This window comes from Schistocerca serialis, chromosome 2 (assembly GCF_023864345.2).
Source record: "Schistocerca serialis cubense isolate TAMUIC-IGC-003099 chromosome 2, iqSchSeri2.2, whole genome shotgun sequence".
Classification (NCBI taxonomy): Eukaryota; Metazoa; Arthropoda; class Insecta; order Orthoptera; family Acrididae; genus Schistocerca; species Schistocerca serialis.
In genome coordinates, this window is record NC_064639.1 from 603,392,054 (window position 1) to 603,408,517 (window position 16,464).

General features: G+C 37.9%; 1 protein-coding gene across 1 annotated transcript; it reads right to left on the reverse strand.

Annotated features, from left to right (window-relative positions):
* Positions 1-807: 807 nt before the first annotated feature.
* On the reverse strand, positions 808-16,396 carry LOC126457645 (ribosome biogenesis regulatory protein homolog). Its single transcript, XM_050094119.1, has 5 exons — positions 16,180-16,396; positions 8,077-8,329; positions 2,065-2,301; positions 1,424-1,677; positions 808-1,332 (listed from the first exon to the last, which is right to left on the reverse strand). The coding sequence occupies exons 1-5, from the start codon at positions 16,326-16,328 to the stop codon at positions 1,161-1,163; spliced, it is 1,065 nt and encodes a 354-aa protein (XP_049950076.1). The 5' UTR covers positions 16,329-16,396; the 3' UTR covers positions 808-1,160.
* Between the last annotated feature and the right edge of the window lie 68 nt (positions 16,397-16,464).

Sequence of the window (16,464 nt, forward strand, 5' to 3'; positions counted from 1 at the left end):
TGATATGCCATAACCAAATATAACAATTCCAGTTTCCCTTTATTTTCAGCCAATCTGCAGTACTGACATAACAAGGCCATGCTGGTGAAAAGATCAACCAGATCAGTGAATCAGCCAGCACCCCTGCAACCATTAAAAAGGCTACTGCACCTCTTCAGAAACTGCAGTGTGTGTTAGTGGCATCCTCACCAAAACCAATGCCATTGCACCTGTTGTACAGCGATCTTTAACATCAAAGAATGCAACCGACCCCACTGCACAGATATCTAGTTTGTGGAGGGATGGTGCTTCAAATTTATTAAGAATAAAATAAAAAACTCAAAGAATTGAATTACTGTAAACTTTTATTCTGAACCCTGTGTGTGTGTGTGTGTGTGTGTGTGTGTGTGTGTGTGTACTTTCTATTATTATTATTATTATTATTATTATTATTTTTATGACATCATTGGACCACATTAGTCAATCATTTCCTGGTCCTCTTCTTCAGTAAGCACATTTCATTTTTTCTTAACTGCGTAGTATCTTTTTATTCGTTCTAATCTTTCCTGTCTTTCCTCATCTGTAAATACCCTTTTCATTGTGTATTGTTTGTCTACTTTTGGTTTAAATCTTATTTGCTTGTCTTTCAGTTTCCTGAGATTTTCTGCCTTGTTCTGGAGATCATCCAAGGTTATATCTAGTTCTCCCATATCCTCTCTAATTTCCTTGATCCATCCTACTTGTTGCTCCAGATTCCACAGTTTCTGTACGATTTTTCTTGCTAATCTGGTTTCTGGTATCATTATGTGGCTTTCTATATTAAATAACTTTTACTAATTATTACTTCTCATAATTACAATTTAATATTAACATTATTAATCACACACATTTAACATTCTTAGCCCTGTAATTGCTCTGGACGTGTTAACGCGCGCGCCTTTGTAACTGTCCCTAAGTGCTCTGAACGTGTTTACACGTGCCACCAGTGCTACCTGGTACTCTGAACGTGTCTACGCGTTCGGAGTACCAGGTAGAAGGACTGGTGGCGCGTGTAAACACATTCAGAACACACAGGGACAGGTACAAAAGTGCATTCGTTAACAAGTCCAGGGCAGTTAAAGGATTAATTACAGACATTTAGTTTCCAGAAATCGAACAAAAAAAAGTTTCTTCATTTTATTTCAACGCCGCTTCCGTCCAACATTCTTGTTAGGTTTTCTGGATCCCTTGTTACTTCGAGGTTTTGCTCCAGATCTGTTCTTTGAACCTTTCCCTTTTTTTGATTGATTGCCCATGTCCCTCATCCTTTTGCCTCCCTTTTTAGGCTTCTGGTTTTTCCTTTCTTCTGAACGCCTAGTAGTGAATTTGCACAAATTATAGTAAATATCACCAAGAACATAGTAGACAACAATAATTAGTCAAAAGACCAAGAAAAACAACTTACTCTTGTTGTTCCTGAAATATTTGTCGGTTGACTGCCTTTTCAATATCAAGTTTTGGCCTTTTCTTAAGAATGCTATCCACCATTTCTAAGTTCATCTTCTTCTCTTGGTCAGGACGTGGTGGTGGAGGCTTCCTCTTTTTACCACTTTGTAATAATGGCCCTAATTTATTAACCTGTTTCTCTTTTGGAAGCTTTGCCTGGAACTTTCCCACTGATGCAGTTGAAGCTTTAGCGACACTAACAGCTGCTCCAAGCTAGAAAATTTCCAAAATAATTTTTAATCATCTCTAGCACAACATATCAAGACAGTGATTTTGTGAATATGTTCAAAGAGCACAAATGTGAAATGACCTGGGTGTTCCTACTGAAAGATAAAAAGGGCAGGCAGAGGGGGGAGAGGGGGAGAGAGAGAGAGAGAGAGAGAGAGAGAGAGAGAGAGCATCATTATAGTGCAAGAGCAGTCAAGACGGAATTTTGAGATGGAAAAATAGTGAAACTAAAATGATCTTTGGGTTACATGTTAGGATATTTCTAAATGTCATTGCTTGCTTCTTCCTCTGTAAAACTAAGCACGTATTTCAATTATCAGCATAATAAGCACTAATTAAATCCAACAATTTGGAACCTCGTCAATGTCTTACCTGTGAAGAACTCAGCGTCTCTGTAGGAGGCAAGCCCACCCTCGGAACTTTGATATTTTTAGAGGCAGCCAGATTCCTTAATCTCTGAAATTCATTCTTTGAAACTCTTTCAACCTTAATTTCAGCCTTTTTGCTAAACTGGTCTTCCATTGGGTCAGCATTTTGCGGTACTTCTAGTACCCAGTCTCGTTCCTTTTCTGCAGCAGCACGCCTGTATCCATACAGAGGTACCCATTTCTAAAAGAAAAAAGCTTTTTTCTTTACCTGGGAGTGACATTACATGTTACATAAATTGATTAATAAGTTACCTGCAAGAAATTAATAGTTGACAATAAAATAGCTTATGTGGCTCTGACAATGTCCAAAAGTATTTATATGTGACAAATCAGTATTTTACAGCATAATGAAAAATATAAAAATGTACATAAACATTTCTTATCTTGTCTTTCAATATTGGCTAAATTAAAAATGCTGTGGCAATATTCTGAAATAAATTTGTGAAGCAGTTTATTAATTTCTTTACAGTACTGCACAACAGTATTAAGTTGGAAGCAACAAGACAAATGATTAAATATGCTCATGAGGCGTGCTTGGGTAGCTCAGAAGTAAAGAGCACTAGCCCAGGAAAGGAAAAGGTCCCAAGGTCCGAGAGTTTCATTCTGGAAATGCTGACATTGAAGACATTATATACTAGGGAACTAACATTCACTATCTGCTAAGCTTATTTCTTATTTTGCAGACAAAACTAATGAAACCAAATAATTTGAATCAACTTGTTTGTACAGAATCTAAGGTTTACATATTCGACAGTTATACAAACCTTTTTTAAATTGCCGAGGTGAAACATGTTGCAGACACTTCTTCCACTAACAAGAAAGATACATTAGTCCTTAATATCCTATCAATATCACAGCCATTCTTCTGGGTATTCACTGGGGTCAGAGAGGTATTGGAGAGAGGAGATGAATTTATTCTGACACTGTTGAAAGGGTCGCCATGGCATGTCTCAAATGATTTGGGGAAACTTGGAAAATAAATCTTAATGGTTGCGTACCAATTTGAATCTCACCCTTCCTGAGTATCCATTGCTTTAATTACTAATTTATCCTGCATGCTAATTTTTGCCCAGTTTATCACAGGGTACAGTACTCTCTATAAAGAAAGTTCTTACTATACACAGTATAGGGAGGCCTTTCTCAAAGTTTGGCTGCAGCTGGTGTTAGCAAGCAGGCAAGAGACAGTATTAAAACTTTGTTTCTGGTAAACTGTTGAATAAATAACAATTTTACAGTCTGATATGACAAGTGGTTTCTTGTATGCCACTAGAGGATTTCCTCTGCAGTTGCTAATAGGTGGAAGTCTAAAGAAAGCAATTTCTGAAACATGAAATGCTATCTTGCATTAGTACACTGTTTCTGGAAATATACAGAGTAGCATCAACTGTTATTTACTTACATTAAGATTTTACCATAAACGGTATGAAGATACTATTCCAGGAAATTCACATTCATAATGGGGTCACTTACCTATAAGATGCCTGCATTGAAACTAGGTATTAAGTGTTAAGTTATCACTGTGTATGTATCACTTTCACCCCAATCTGAAACACTGCAGCTTGTTTCCACATTACAGAACAATATATTTTTAATCTGCACAGTGACTGACATTTTTATGCATCAAGTTAATACTAAATAAAATGTTTTAGATAAAAAAAACAGCGGCTAAACCAGGTCATGGTCACCAAATTCCAGTTGCAGGTAAGCTATCTAACAGCTTCCAGGGCCAACAATAATTTTATTTCCAGTGTTTCATATCATTATTGACTCAAACTCTCTCTCTGTGTGTGTGTGTGTGTGTGTGTGTGTGTGTGTGTGTGTGTGTGTGTGTTGAGGCAACATAACTCACGAGACATGATTACCCCCAGAATTTATTCATCCAGTGTTTGAGAATGAGAACACTTAATAATTTTTTAACAAACTTTTCACATGATCTCAGGCCTTTACAAAACTTTCTTAAGGACATGCTTAGCACATTAATTCACTTGTAATCAGATACTGGAAGCTGTTTTATAGATGACTGTTAGATTCTGTAAAGAACTGGAGATTTTCTGGTTTAGCAATTAAATTAGGAACTTTTCTGTTCACGACTACTCTTGCAATACCAGGTACACTGGCGTGTAAACACAGGTACATACTTCTAAACAAAAATTACTCGCAGAAAGTAAATCAATGTTTAAATTTATACTGCAAAGACTTTTAGGCATTATTATATCATTATAATTTTGCTTATGGCACCATTTTCTTTCATAGATGTGACAACTTCAAGATTACCTAACGTTACCTTCACTAGCTGAGGAAATGTAGACTTTGGTAACTCCAAAATGATACCTCCAACATTCTAGAATATGTTTAATAGTGGGCTCATGCAATACAGCAATATCACATTTTACTGTATTAAATTCATCTATCCCCACTTTTTTGAATGTAACGTGTTTACTGTCCACAGATTTCACATCCCTCACACATTATTCACCAATACTTGCACTTGATAATAGTCACATTATGCTAGATTACCTTCACTAGTAGTGGAAATGCATGCTTTGGTGTTGTGTTCACAGTTGACTCCCTCATGTTCTACTGAACTGACTCAGATCTCCATGCCACCATCATAGGCAAAAAGAGACAGGGTCTGGGGTTGGAGTAAGTGTCTTAAGATGCTTGGTAAACATAAAAAGAGACAGTTTCCGAGCACAGTGGAATAACCTTTGGTGTAAGATGAGATGCCATGCTGTCATCAATAAAGACAAATTTACTCTTAAGGTGTTTTGTATGGTAGGTAAGATACAAGCTGAAAACCAGTCTTTAAAGGCTTGATGGTTCATTCATAAAAGTTATGTTCTATTAAATCATGGCCCTTTAGAATAGCATGAACTACCTTTAGGAACATTTTCAGTCCAAGTATCCCAGTTAAGCTCATTTTGAAAGACAATATATGTTGGAAGGAAGGTTCGAGAAACTGAACAATGTAACATTAGTGTTGTAGCACTTTTATTATGATTGGTTAACTTCTCCGGATATTTGAAGCCCCATTCAGCACAGCAGTTTATTTAATCCTAGGCTTTATTATAACTGATTATATGGATCCTGGGTCATTCTTGAGTGTTTCTTCCAAGTTTACAATGTATTCAGAGATTAAATATTTGTAAACCAAAGCCCTTGACAATTATTTGAATATAATCCCTCTCCAATTATACCTTTACATTGTTTTAGCATGACAGACATCCTGTAGATTGCAGGCAAGTTATTTTTGAAGAGTGGAATAAACACATTTTCTAATCCGGGTAACCTTTTCTAAATAACAGCAAATCAAACAGTGAATTAGGATTTCACCACTCTCCACATTTTATTGCTGAATTACTGCTTAGAGCTGTTTGGCCAACAGGTTCTTTTTCAATGTTTCCTATTATGCTTGGTATACAGTGTTCCATGTGGAATACTGTATGTTTCTAATACTTGTAAAACAGTCACCTCATGATTTACTACTTTAGAAAATGCTTGATTAGTGTTAGATTTAGGCTACGTTAAATGTAAGAATTATTTAAAATACTGTATTTGTGAAATTAAAAATTAATAAAACTGTTTGCAAATTAAAATGATTAACTTGTCCAGTGTATGTTGTCAAAGGCACCCCAATTGCTTTGTTATTAATTATTCAAGTCAGGCACATGGCTGGAAACACCATCTGTGGTAGAACTTCGGCAGACATGAAGACGCTAAAATATATAGGCTTTATACTATTAATTGTTACTTATGTAGAGCAGAAAGTGTCACACAGAGATCTCATTGAGTCCTTCAAAGACTGAAAATACTTCTCCAACCTTGCAGAAACAGATCTTCCACACCTTGTCTCTACAGTCACCTCCCACCTCCCATGTTCCCACCATCCGGCCACACAGGAGCACTCCCCTCATGACTTGGTACAATCAAAGACTGGAGCATCTGAATTACCTTCTCTGCCAGGGTTTCAACTACCTCTTGCCAGGTACTCCGCTGCCGAATGAGCCTATGCAATATCCTTGTCCATCCTTAATCCTTCCCTATTGTCAATCCCTTGTTTCGTGGCTCATATCCCTGCAATAGACCTAGATGCAAAACCTATCCCATATATCCTCCCACCCTCACTCACTCCAGTCCAGTCAAATACACCTCTTATCCCATCAAAGGCAAGGCTATCTGTGAAAGCAGGCTTGTGATCCACAAACTAAGATGCCACCACTGTGCTGCTTTCTATGTGGACATGACAACAAGCTGTCTGTCCACATTAATGGCACTGACAAACTGTGGCCAAGAGTCAAAAGCTGGAGCTCCCAATTGCTGAAGATGCTGCCCAGCACAACATGCTTCACCTCAACGACTGCTCCAAACTCTAGGCTATCTGGGTGCTTTCTAACACCACCAGCTGTTCTGAATTGCACAGATAGGAACCCTCCCAGAAATATATCCTATGTTCCCATAGCCAGCCTGGCCTTAAACTGAGTCTTGTCCATCACCTACCTATCCCCTTCCGTGCTCCCACTTCGACACTACACAGCCTTCTATTCCACCAATGCACCCACTAATCTTTTCCCTTCCTCTACTTCTCTCCTTTTCTGCTCTCCATCCTCCCCTACCCCTCAATCCTCCCAACTGCACTATCAGCTGTACCCTGCCCCACCACATCCCTACACACTCCCACAAGCAGCACTTCAGCTTCCCCCCCATCCCCACCCTACTACATTTCCCCCTGCTCACTACAGCCTCCTCATTACCCTCAAGGTTCCACAGACTGCTTCAATCCATCAGTTGCAGTGGCTGTACGTATTTCAGCATCTCAAATTTACACCAGTCTTTTTGTTGTACTTGCCTGTGAATCAGTGTGTCCTATGAACGGCGAGCAGAAATCTATCCTTTTCATAATATTGCCATTATTCCATCCAGGATTTTCTGTTGTTCGATGCACAAAATACAAACAGCTTTGATTTAAATTAAACTTCAAATTACGCAAAATACAACTTACTATTTGCACTGCTAGGAAATATAATAAACATCTCAAAAATGAAGAAAGCCATCTGCTCATCCTAAGATAAGGTTATCTTTCTCCAAGAAAAATGGCAACTTTCCTTCATGAATTGCATTGTTCTGTGTAGGTGCCAGTTAAGACTATGGAGTTTTTGTGAAGTGTTTCTTTTGTTGTAGGACATCTATTCTTGATACTATTTAACCCTCAAGTAGGTGCACCAATTTTCCTAACATGAGTGGGCACGCAGCGTACTTTGCACACATACAAGGAATAATCGTCTATGTTAGCAAGATAAACATGTACAAGCAAAGTCACAGTTTAATCTTAGTTTAACTAAACAATGATAAAATAAACATATTATATGAACTAAATCACTGTTTAATTAAACAATTGTATCACTCTGTTGCTGCACCCAAGTGCTACCCCACAGCAATGACCCACTCAGACAATTAAATAGCACAGTTGCATCAGATCCCAGCAAACGCTTATTCAGTTACTAATTATTTCATAGACAACTACCTCATTGTGGGATTGTATTGCTAGCTTGGAATCAGAGCCATTTTCTTTGACAGGCAGTAAATTTTTTTCACCTAGCTCCCTGTTTATTTTATATTACTGATGCTTAGTTGGATGTATGACAACACAACTTATCACTGTGTTAGCTGAAGTAACAATGAAGGAATAGGTATGGACCCGCAATTGTAGAACAACACTGGAATGGTACAAGACAATGCTATTTGTGGTTGGCACACTTTATACATAAGTGTGCCTGCCTGAGGGTTAATAGTAACACAATGACTACATTTTGCAATTTTAGTTGTTAACTGAATGATTTCATTTATATCTTTAATTTGTTAAGGTATGGCAACCATGAGTTTGGATATTTTTCTTTGATTTGGTGCACCCATAAAATCACACAACTGCTAAAGCTTTTTTCTCCTCCTCCAATATTACCTTTAGGATATCATCCCACTTCTTCTTTGGTGTTTTCTTCTTTTTGATGCCCTTTTCCTTTGCAAATTTCTCCCACACTGTAGGTGCTTTAGGTTTGGGAACTGGGAGCTGCCTAGGAAGAATGTAAGATGGTGCTGGTAATTTTGCTACTACTGCTTCTTCAGTCCTTTCAGTTGGCAACTCCCATATCCTATTCAATAAGAGCTGTGTATTGTCTCTAGCCAGATTCTGCAAGTAGGTTTCTCCCTCATTTCTGAAAATGTAAATACATAAGTGGAGAAATTCTGTGAATTAGAATTAGTGGCTGCTTCAGTGTTGAGAACACTTACTGGAACAATACAACAGTCACTCTCAATATATATTATTAACATGGACAGAAAAAATCTACTCGGCATGTGGTAACTAATATGAAACATATAGAAAGATCTAAACTTAGTGCTTTTGGCTTTTGGAACCACGAGTTCTTTTACTGGCGAAAGAGAGAGAGAGAGAGAGAGAGAGAGAGAGAGAGAGAGAGAGCACTGTACAACATGGTGGAATTTCTTCACATTCCAACTTTATATAGCATGCAGTAGTGCACAATTACTTAAATGCATCTGTGCATGCTGTCATTAATTTAGCCTTGTCTTCAGGGTCACTACAGCAGCAACATGTAAATAGCTGAAGAATATCTCTAAATTATTCACTTAGTAGTAGTTCTTGAAACTCTGTACACAGGTTTTCATGGGACAATGACACCTATTGTTGAGCATGTGCTAATGTGAGTGTTTCAGCAGTTCCAAGACGTTCTCCTATGGTCAAACAAACCTTTGACCACTTGAGCTATCCTTTGTATACTCTCAATATCCCTGTTACTCCTATTTGGTATGAGTCCCACACACTCAAGCACTATTTCCAAGATGGAATGTACAAGTGATTTGTAAGCAGCCTCCTTTGTAGGCTGACTGCATTTTTCCCATATGCTGCTAGCAAACAGAAGTTGATTTCATTGAGATTTGGTGTTCTGCCTCTTCCGAATACAGGAAGACGTTGAGTTACAGCATCGAAATACTGTGTTGGAAAGATGTGGACCACTGGCAGAACACTCAATCACAACGAGACAACAATAATTTGCTCGGAAAGTCTAACAAGGGGAGGGAGCAACTTAGATAATTCAGATTGGATTGAGGCTTGGTTTGCTTTTAGTTTACCCAAAGAGAGTTACCCTGTAGCAGTAGTAAAATACTCTGGGTCAGCCAATTCCCACTCTTTATATAATAGTTCAGTGATGCCTGAACTTGTGTAAAAATGACTCGCTGGCAGCATGCTTTATTTTTAAACTGCTGATCCAGGTCCAAACTCAATTTTTTCTCAGAAGGATTTTTAAATAAAATAAATAACCAAAATCCTTAATGATTTTGTTTTATAGATAATGCAAATGTTTGTTGCTTCTAATGAAACGAGTTAAAATTAATACTGTATGTTAAAAGAATTAAATAAAACTTTTACTTCAAGTATAACAAATCATATGATAGGATAAAAATATCTTCTTTATATGACAAATGTTTTACATTCTTATATACAAGAACTTGAATGATGATTATCATAACACACTGGAAACAAGGACTATCCCAACATCTGACACAATTTATAAAAGATGAATTTCTACATGAACAATATTTTTGTAAAATATCTGTTGGAAAACACACTTCATTGACATTCATAAAAATTCCTCATTAATCAGAACATTTCGAAGCATAGCAGGCATACCAAATCATTTCATTATAAATTGGTGATGACAGTTAAAGATGTACTAGCCTATTTATTTTTTATACCATCTTCACGAGAATTTTGTTTCTCTGTTTTCAATGAGAAGTATAATCATGGTTGCCACAAGTTTCCCCAAGTGAAATTCCCTGATTTCCAGACAAGTTTTAGCATTTTTCCCTGACACATCTTGAGATCTCAAGGGTAAGTTAAGACATAAGTTGACAATCAGCCTTCGTAGCTACGATACAAAAAACAATAGTACAAACGAGGGAATATCTAAAAATAGATGGCATTTCCTGACGTGAGCAAAAATGTTAAGTACTAACGCAACATCTTTTGTAAACCATTTTTAGATGGAGAAAGCAAGCCAAATGGTATACGATTTTCATTAACACCACTGATGTTATTTTATTTCAATAATATATGCATTTCCTTGGAGACACAAGACAGATTTAAAATACCTTCACTGATTTCAGAAATAACCTCAGAAAAAAATAGGCTTCTTGAAAGAAGTGTATAAGGTGGGGAAGAATTGTGTAAAGCAAACTGTTGGTGACCACCAATAAAATATTGGCTTTACTCTGTTCACTATTGTCAGTTATTACCCACTGTGTCATACCTATTATTTTACTGGTATTTTCTGATTTTTCTTTCGAGAAATATCTGAGTACATAGCATATAACAATTTGCTTCATATCGCCAATACTTTCTCACATATAAACTACTTCTGAAGTGCCAAAAGGTATGAGAACCAATAAAATGTCTATAAAACTCCACACTGTACAACGTACTTGCGGTGAGACAGTCTCAATTCCTGAAATCCATCATCCGATGCCTCTGGCCCTCTGAGGAGCACCACAGTCCTGGGTCCATGGATAAACCATGAAAATATGCTGCATTACACCACACACAAACTAGATCAGACAGACAGGACCTGCACATTATTGGGAACCGAACAGCTTCAGATCGGCAGGTCGGATCCATTACCGATACCCACAGAAAGAGCCTGCGCATTTCGCTTGTTGTGAAAATCCACTAATGTGGGCAGCTATTCATGAGCCACAGACATGTTGATGACATGAGACCACAGTGATCAATGCATGCAATATATAACACGTTCAAATACTTTAAGGGTAAATAACAATGAGGATAGGTAGCACCTCACTGTAAAGATAATTGCTGATTTTCAGCTACTGTTTTTATCCGAAAACAAGAGCACACACACATTCACTACTCACACACATATGACTGCTGTCTCTGGCTGTTGTGTCTATTAGAGAACTAGATCCAAACAAACCACTCCTCACACCTCCCTACCTTTCGTCGACAGCTGTTAGACTAGTGGCAAGAAATGGTGGAGGCACTAGGTTCGTTTGAGCAGTTACCAGAAAGCACCAGACAACAGGCTGTAGTGCGCATGCGCAGCTACGATGACGTAGGCAGCCCGTGCTTGGTGCTTGCTCTGCTCATACGCTTTTCGTCGTATTTCTGGTGGGGCATCACATGACCATGTGTAGCCGTGCGGCATGTTGTTGAGAGGACATACTGAATTGTACTTAGAGCAATTGTTTTATCATATCCCACACAGATAAAGGATGCAAATAAGGAAGCAGTTCTTGGCAAAATATCATTTCAAAATTAGACTCCACAGCTCGAAGTATCATAAAATTTTGCTAAGGGGTGACTGACAGGTTTTTTTAATTTTTAAATTCGTACTCTGCAATATTGTTATGTAGCATTTCCAACTGGTTTACATCTACACAGCACCGCAAAAAGCTACTAAGATGGAATACAAATTACTTGCAACAAAAAAAAAAGAGACAGTTTCTTGTGTAGCTTACATCGGAATAAAGGACAATAAATTTCATGACTATTTCAAAATGTGAAAAAATTAACATGGTGGTCTGTGAGGCAAAGAAACTGTACAACTAACAGTTTATATTCTATTCTAGCAATAAATATGAAGCCATGTGGGGAGTTAAAACGAGAAAACATGGTATGCTGCCAGTCTAAAATTTAGCATGGAATGGCATTCTATAAATTTAAGACGTAAACACAAATTAAGAAATAACTTCAGGCCCAGAAGTAGTACTAGACAAGTGCCTTGTGATCGAAAAACACTTTCACAGAAAGCAGATCTATAAAATTCTGCTACAGCTGTCATTATCTTTGAAACAAAATATTTAGTTCAAAACTATTGAGCAAATTTGCCTACTTAGCTTCAAGTCAGTGTTTACGTATGTTTGTACGTATATAGAATTAAGAGATCTTACAGTGTCATAAAAGGAACAGGGCATCAGAGACTACTCCAGCAGCATCGGAATTTCATAAACCATACTAAAATGCTTCATTCCGCTCTAGTTGCACATTTCTATGTCCAGATGGACTCTGAAGTACCTGATATTCAGCGTTTCATGTGGTTCTCGTGATACTAATTTTCTTGGAGGTCCAGTACTGTATTCTCATGTTTGGTTCTTTATTGTGGTATAACGTCATTCGTCCCAGAAGATGAAAATTTGCTCTTTAAACTGAACGAGGCTGAACGTAGCCAACAGCGCGGAATGAAACACTTCGTTTCAACTAAACTAACTGCCTCAGCGGAAAAAAAATTAACTGAAGCAAATTTCTCTATAAAACGGACAGAAATAGCTTCATTAAGACATTAATGGTTGATTGCTAATAACGTGGAAATAATATAACATCAGAAAATTGAAACTACTAACTAATTTTGGTCTTTCGTGGTTATGAGAATGTATATTAATTCACTTGATGGCTCCCAGCCACAGAAATTGTTTTGTTTTCATTTGATGTGGGAGCTGTAAACGAAGACACGGCCACGGGTCACGTGAGGAAGGACCTCCGCACTATAACTCAGCTTGCTCTGCACATGCGCGGATCTGGCAGCTTGAGCGTGCCAGGAAAATTTCTCCGGGTAGCTTCTGGCTGCTTGCTGCTACTGCTCATACACCAAACAGCCACACTCCAAGTAGCCAGAAGCAGGAGGAAGGCACTGCTCATACGCGAATTCAGCTCTGCGCATGCGCACGAGCCCGCTGGCAACTGCTCATACGAACCTACTGACTGCAAGCTGATGGGAGTGGTAGGAAGGAGAGAAGCAGTAGTAATGAGGGAGTAGGGAAGTGGTGCATGTACTCAGTTGCATTACATCTACTGAGACAAATGAGATTTTTCCAGTGTTTAAATTAAACACTGGACATTTTTATATTAATTATGAGTATGGGATGCGCCTGAATTTTGGAGACACAGTTTTTCGAAGAAAAAAGTAGTCTGTAAAAAAAATGGTACATCTGTAAATTTTTGAGAATATTCATTTACTTCTTGCTGCACATAAGGGTCAAATTTACCAGTTATTTCTTGCAAACAAACAAACTAACAAATACTTTGGGTAGTAATTTCGGACAGAGTTAGAGAATATTGTACACAGACTGGTACTGATATGCTGGAAAGAGGATACATTAAAATATATTACATGGAGGGTGAAAACAAAGAGAAAATTTTGAAGTAATCTGTGATCTTTACCTGTTTGGTTAGTGCTAATAATTAATCTTTATTGACAGTAAGTATCAATTTCAATGTTTGTACTTGAAAAATCTCTGCAGATGCCAAGGCATTTTTTTTTTCTTTCTTTCGATGAATCCTATGCTTACATTTGAACTTCTTGATCTGTCTTTCAGAAGCTTTAAATTGAAAATCTGAACTGCCCTGCAAGCCCTACTGCTGCAAATCCCATGTGGTCACTTGTTGATATCTTTCTCTGCCTTCCACATAACAATCATATGTCCAGGAATTGATGATTGCACAGTTATCAAACTGATTCCTGCCTGTTTATGTTATTTTCCATTCCCATTTGGATATATATTCCTTCTTTTTCAATTGGCTGCCCCCCCCCTTTTTTTTTCAATGTTCATAGATCCTATGTAGGATGCACTTTTTCAATGTTTGTAACTTTTGTTTTATAATCCACACAAAGAGATTCTGCATCTTTCCTTTTTTCCACTTTGGTTCATGTTCATCTTCGAAAGGATCCTCAACAAAGTTTCCATTTTGTACGAAAAGTTTTTCACCAGTAACAAATACTTTTTCAGCTAGTGTGTCCATATTTCCTCACCTACCAACATTGCTTCTTGAGAAACTGAAGTTGAAGATTCTACTGCAATCAAGTTATTATCAGTCAGCAAGACTGTGTAATGAACAACCACATCTCTCAACAGTAACTCTGACTTTTCACTGTATAATTAGTCTTGACTAATTTCATCTCCAACTTCAGATACAATGTACATCCACGTTTAACTTATTAACAGACATATTCACTTCAACAATCTTTAACAATATAAAAACTCCGACCTTTGAAGTATTTAGTAAAGAAATGGCATGTGTATTCGAGTTTATTCAGTACAACCAGTTAAAATGGCAACATTCTGTAGCCTGTCAGTACTACTATTTGAATGATTCCCACAGCACCTCAGATATTCTGAAACGTCCGCCTACCAACAACAGATCAAGAGTCTAACTCTTCCATGGAATAAACAGGTTTTAAAAAAATCTAATGAACAACTTGCACCTGTTCACATATAATAATGGTATTTAAAGAGAAAACACCTAATAACTTTTTGACGATAAAAGTATTGTATTAACATTTATTTCTCCTCTAATAAATGGATTTACCATTGCTTAACTTTGTTAAAATATAATATTAAATTTCAACTAGTTTCATTAGGTCTAATTAACAGTTTCCTCATAGATAAAATAAAATTGTTAGTGATTTTATTTACAATTGTTTTGGTTGTTTATTTTATTTAAAAATCATCCTGATTATTACAAAAGAAAAAAAAAGAAAAAGAAAAAAAGATTGGTAGAAACTGGGATTGAGCCCGGATCAGCAGATTAAAAATCGAGCAAGCTGCCAATGAGCCATTTTTATACAAGTTCAGGCATTCATTAAACTAGTATATAAAATACGAGTAAAACTTTGAAACCTTTTTTCTGGGAACTGGCTGGCCAGCGTGTTTTACTACTACTGCAGCATAACGCCCTTTAAGTAAACTACAAGCCAACCAAACTTCATTGCCAATCTGAATTTTTCAAGTTGTGCCCACCCCTTAGAGATTACAAACACAAGACCGCCACCTGCCTTGCCTGTGACAGGCTATGTGCATTCAATTTTCACATCATACAACCTGTTTTAAGCTGACTGACCGCCTCTTCAGTTTATTATTGAAGGATAGATCCTGATATTGGGATTGTTCACCTGCTTCAAAATGCTGGGTTCCTAGGATAAGTTCCGGGTCAGGTGGATCATGGTGCAACGAGAAAAGTGCATGTCAGTGGACATGAGATCCTCTGTATGGTTCCTTGGACCAAATGCTAAACCAGGGCAATGGACTTCAGAGTTGTCCCAAATGCAAAAGTCCTCTACTTATGCATCAGAAGTAGCCATCACTCCCAAACAGTAGACAAATACTTTGATATTTTTAAGGAATAGTGTGACACTGGGGAGTTGAGTTGATTTCAAGCTTGAACCCTGAACAATCGGTGGGGGAAGAAGTTATGATGGCACTAGGCAGTGTCACATGCTTACTGTAATAAGTTGTCACTAAAGGCTAGACATATTGCCATACCTACATTGACCAGGTGGATGGCTGTTGACTGGCCCTTCCAGAAACTTCAATGCTATATGGATAAATAGCCCTGGGATATGAGAACCCAGCTCCAGTGACACAAATTTCAAGCTTTCGCAACCCACGGTTGCTTCATCAGGAAAAAGGGAAGGAGAGGGAAAGACGAAAGGATGTGGGTTTTAAGGGAGAGGGTAAGGAGTCATTCCAGTCCCGGGAGCGGAAAGACTTACCTTAGGGGGGGGGGGGGGGGGGGGGGGGAAAGCGACACACACACACACACACACACACAAGCAGACATATGTCCCCTCTCAGCACGCAACCGCGAACTATTAAATTTTAACTATCAGTTCCATACCTAAAGCCACATAATAAATTAAACGCCTTACCGCACGACAATCAGCAAACCAATAACACCAATCGACACCGCAATCACATTAAAAAAAATTAATTGGTAACTCGCTGAAACCAATTTCCATTCTTCAATCACAGCTCAAATGAACCCAATACACCACATAACACGCGGACCATACACACACACCACCAACCGCAACAAGACATCTACAAACATAACAAACTGAAACTGCCGCGCGCGAACCTATTATATTTGTCACAGCAAATCACTTGCACTTAAAAGATACATCCTATTCCAAGCTTGTTTACATATAGTTAAGAAATGTTTGTACTACATTACTTCTAGAGGGAATCGAACACTAACCTTAATTTTTTGATATCGATTTCATTTGTGTCAACTGCCAGGAGCGTACCAATGTCGAATTGTAGTTCTAAATGTTTCTCTACATCTGTGGGCTTGAATTTCTCCGATGCCTTTTTCGCCTTTTGTAATACTTCACTTACAACATCCATGTTCGTAACACACGTGCCACCAACCTCATACTTCACGCTTTTGTCAAAGACACTGCTAGTATGCTACTCTCGCTTCACAGGTATTGTATATCTTGCCTCCCCCACCCACATGTTGCATACGGTATAGTGCATCTCT

Coding starts and splice junctions, on each gene's coding strand:
- LOC126457645 (XM_050094119.1), bottom strand. CDS start 16,328: ATGGATGTTGTAAGTGAAGTATTACAAAAGGCGAAAAAGGCATCGGAG. Junction 8,330..16,179: donor ATCGATATCAAAAAATTAAG/GTTAGTGTTCGA, acceptor TTACATTTTCAG/AAATGAGGGAGAAACCTACT. Junction 1,678..2,064: donor AGACGCTGAGTTCTTCACAG/GTAAGACATTGA, acceptor GAAATTTTCTAG/CTTGGAGCAGCTGTTAGTGT.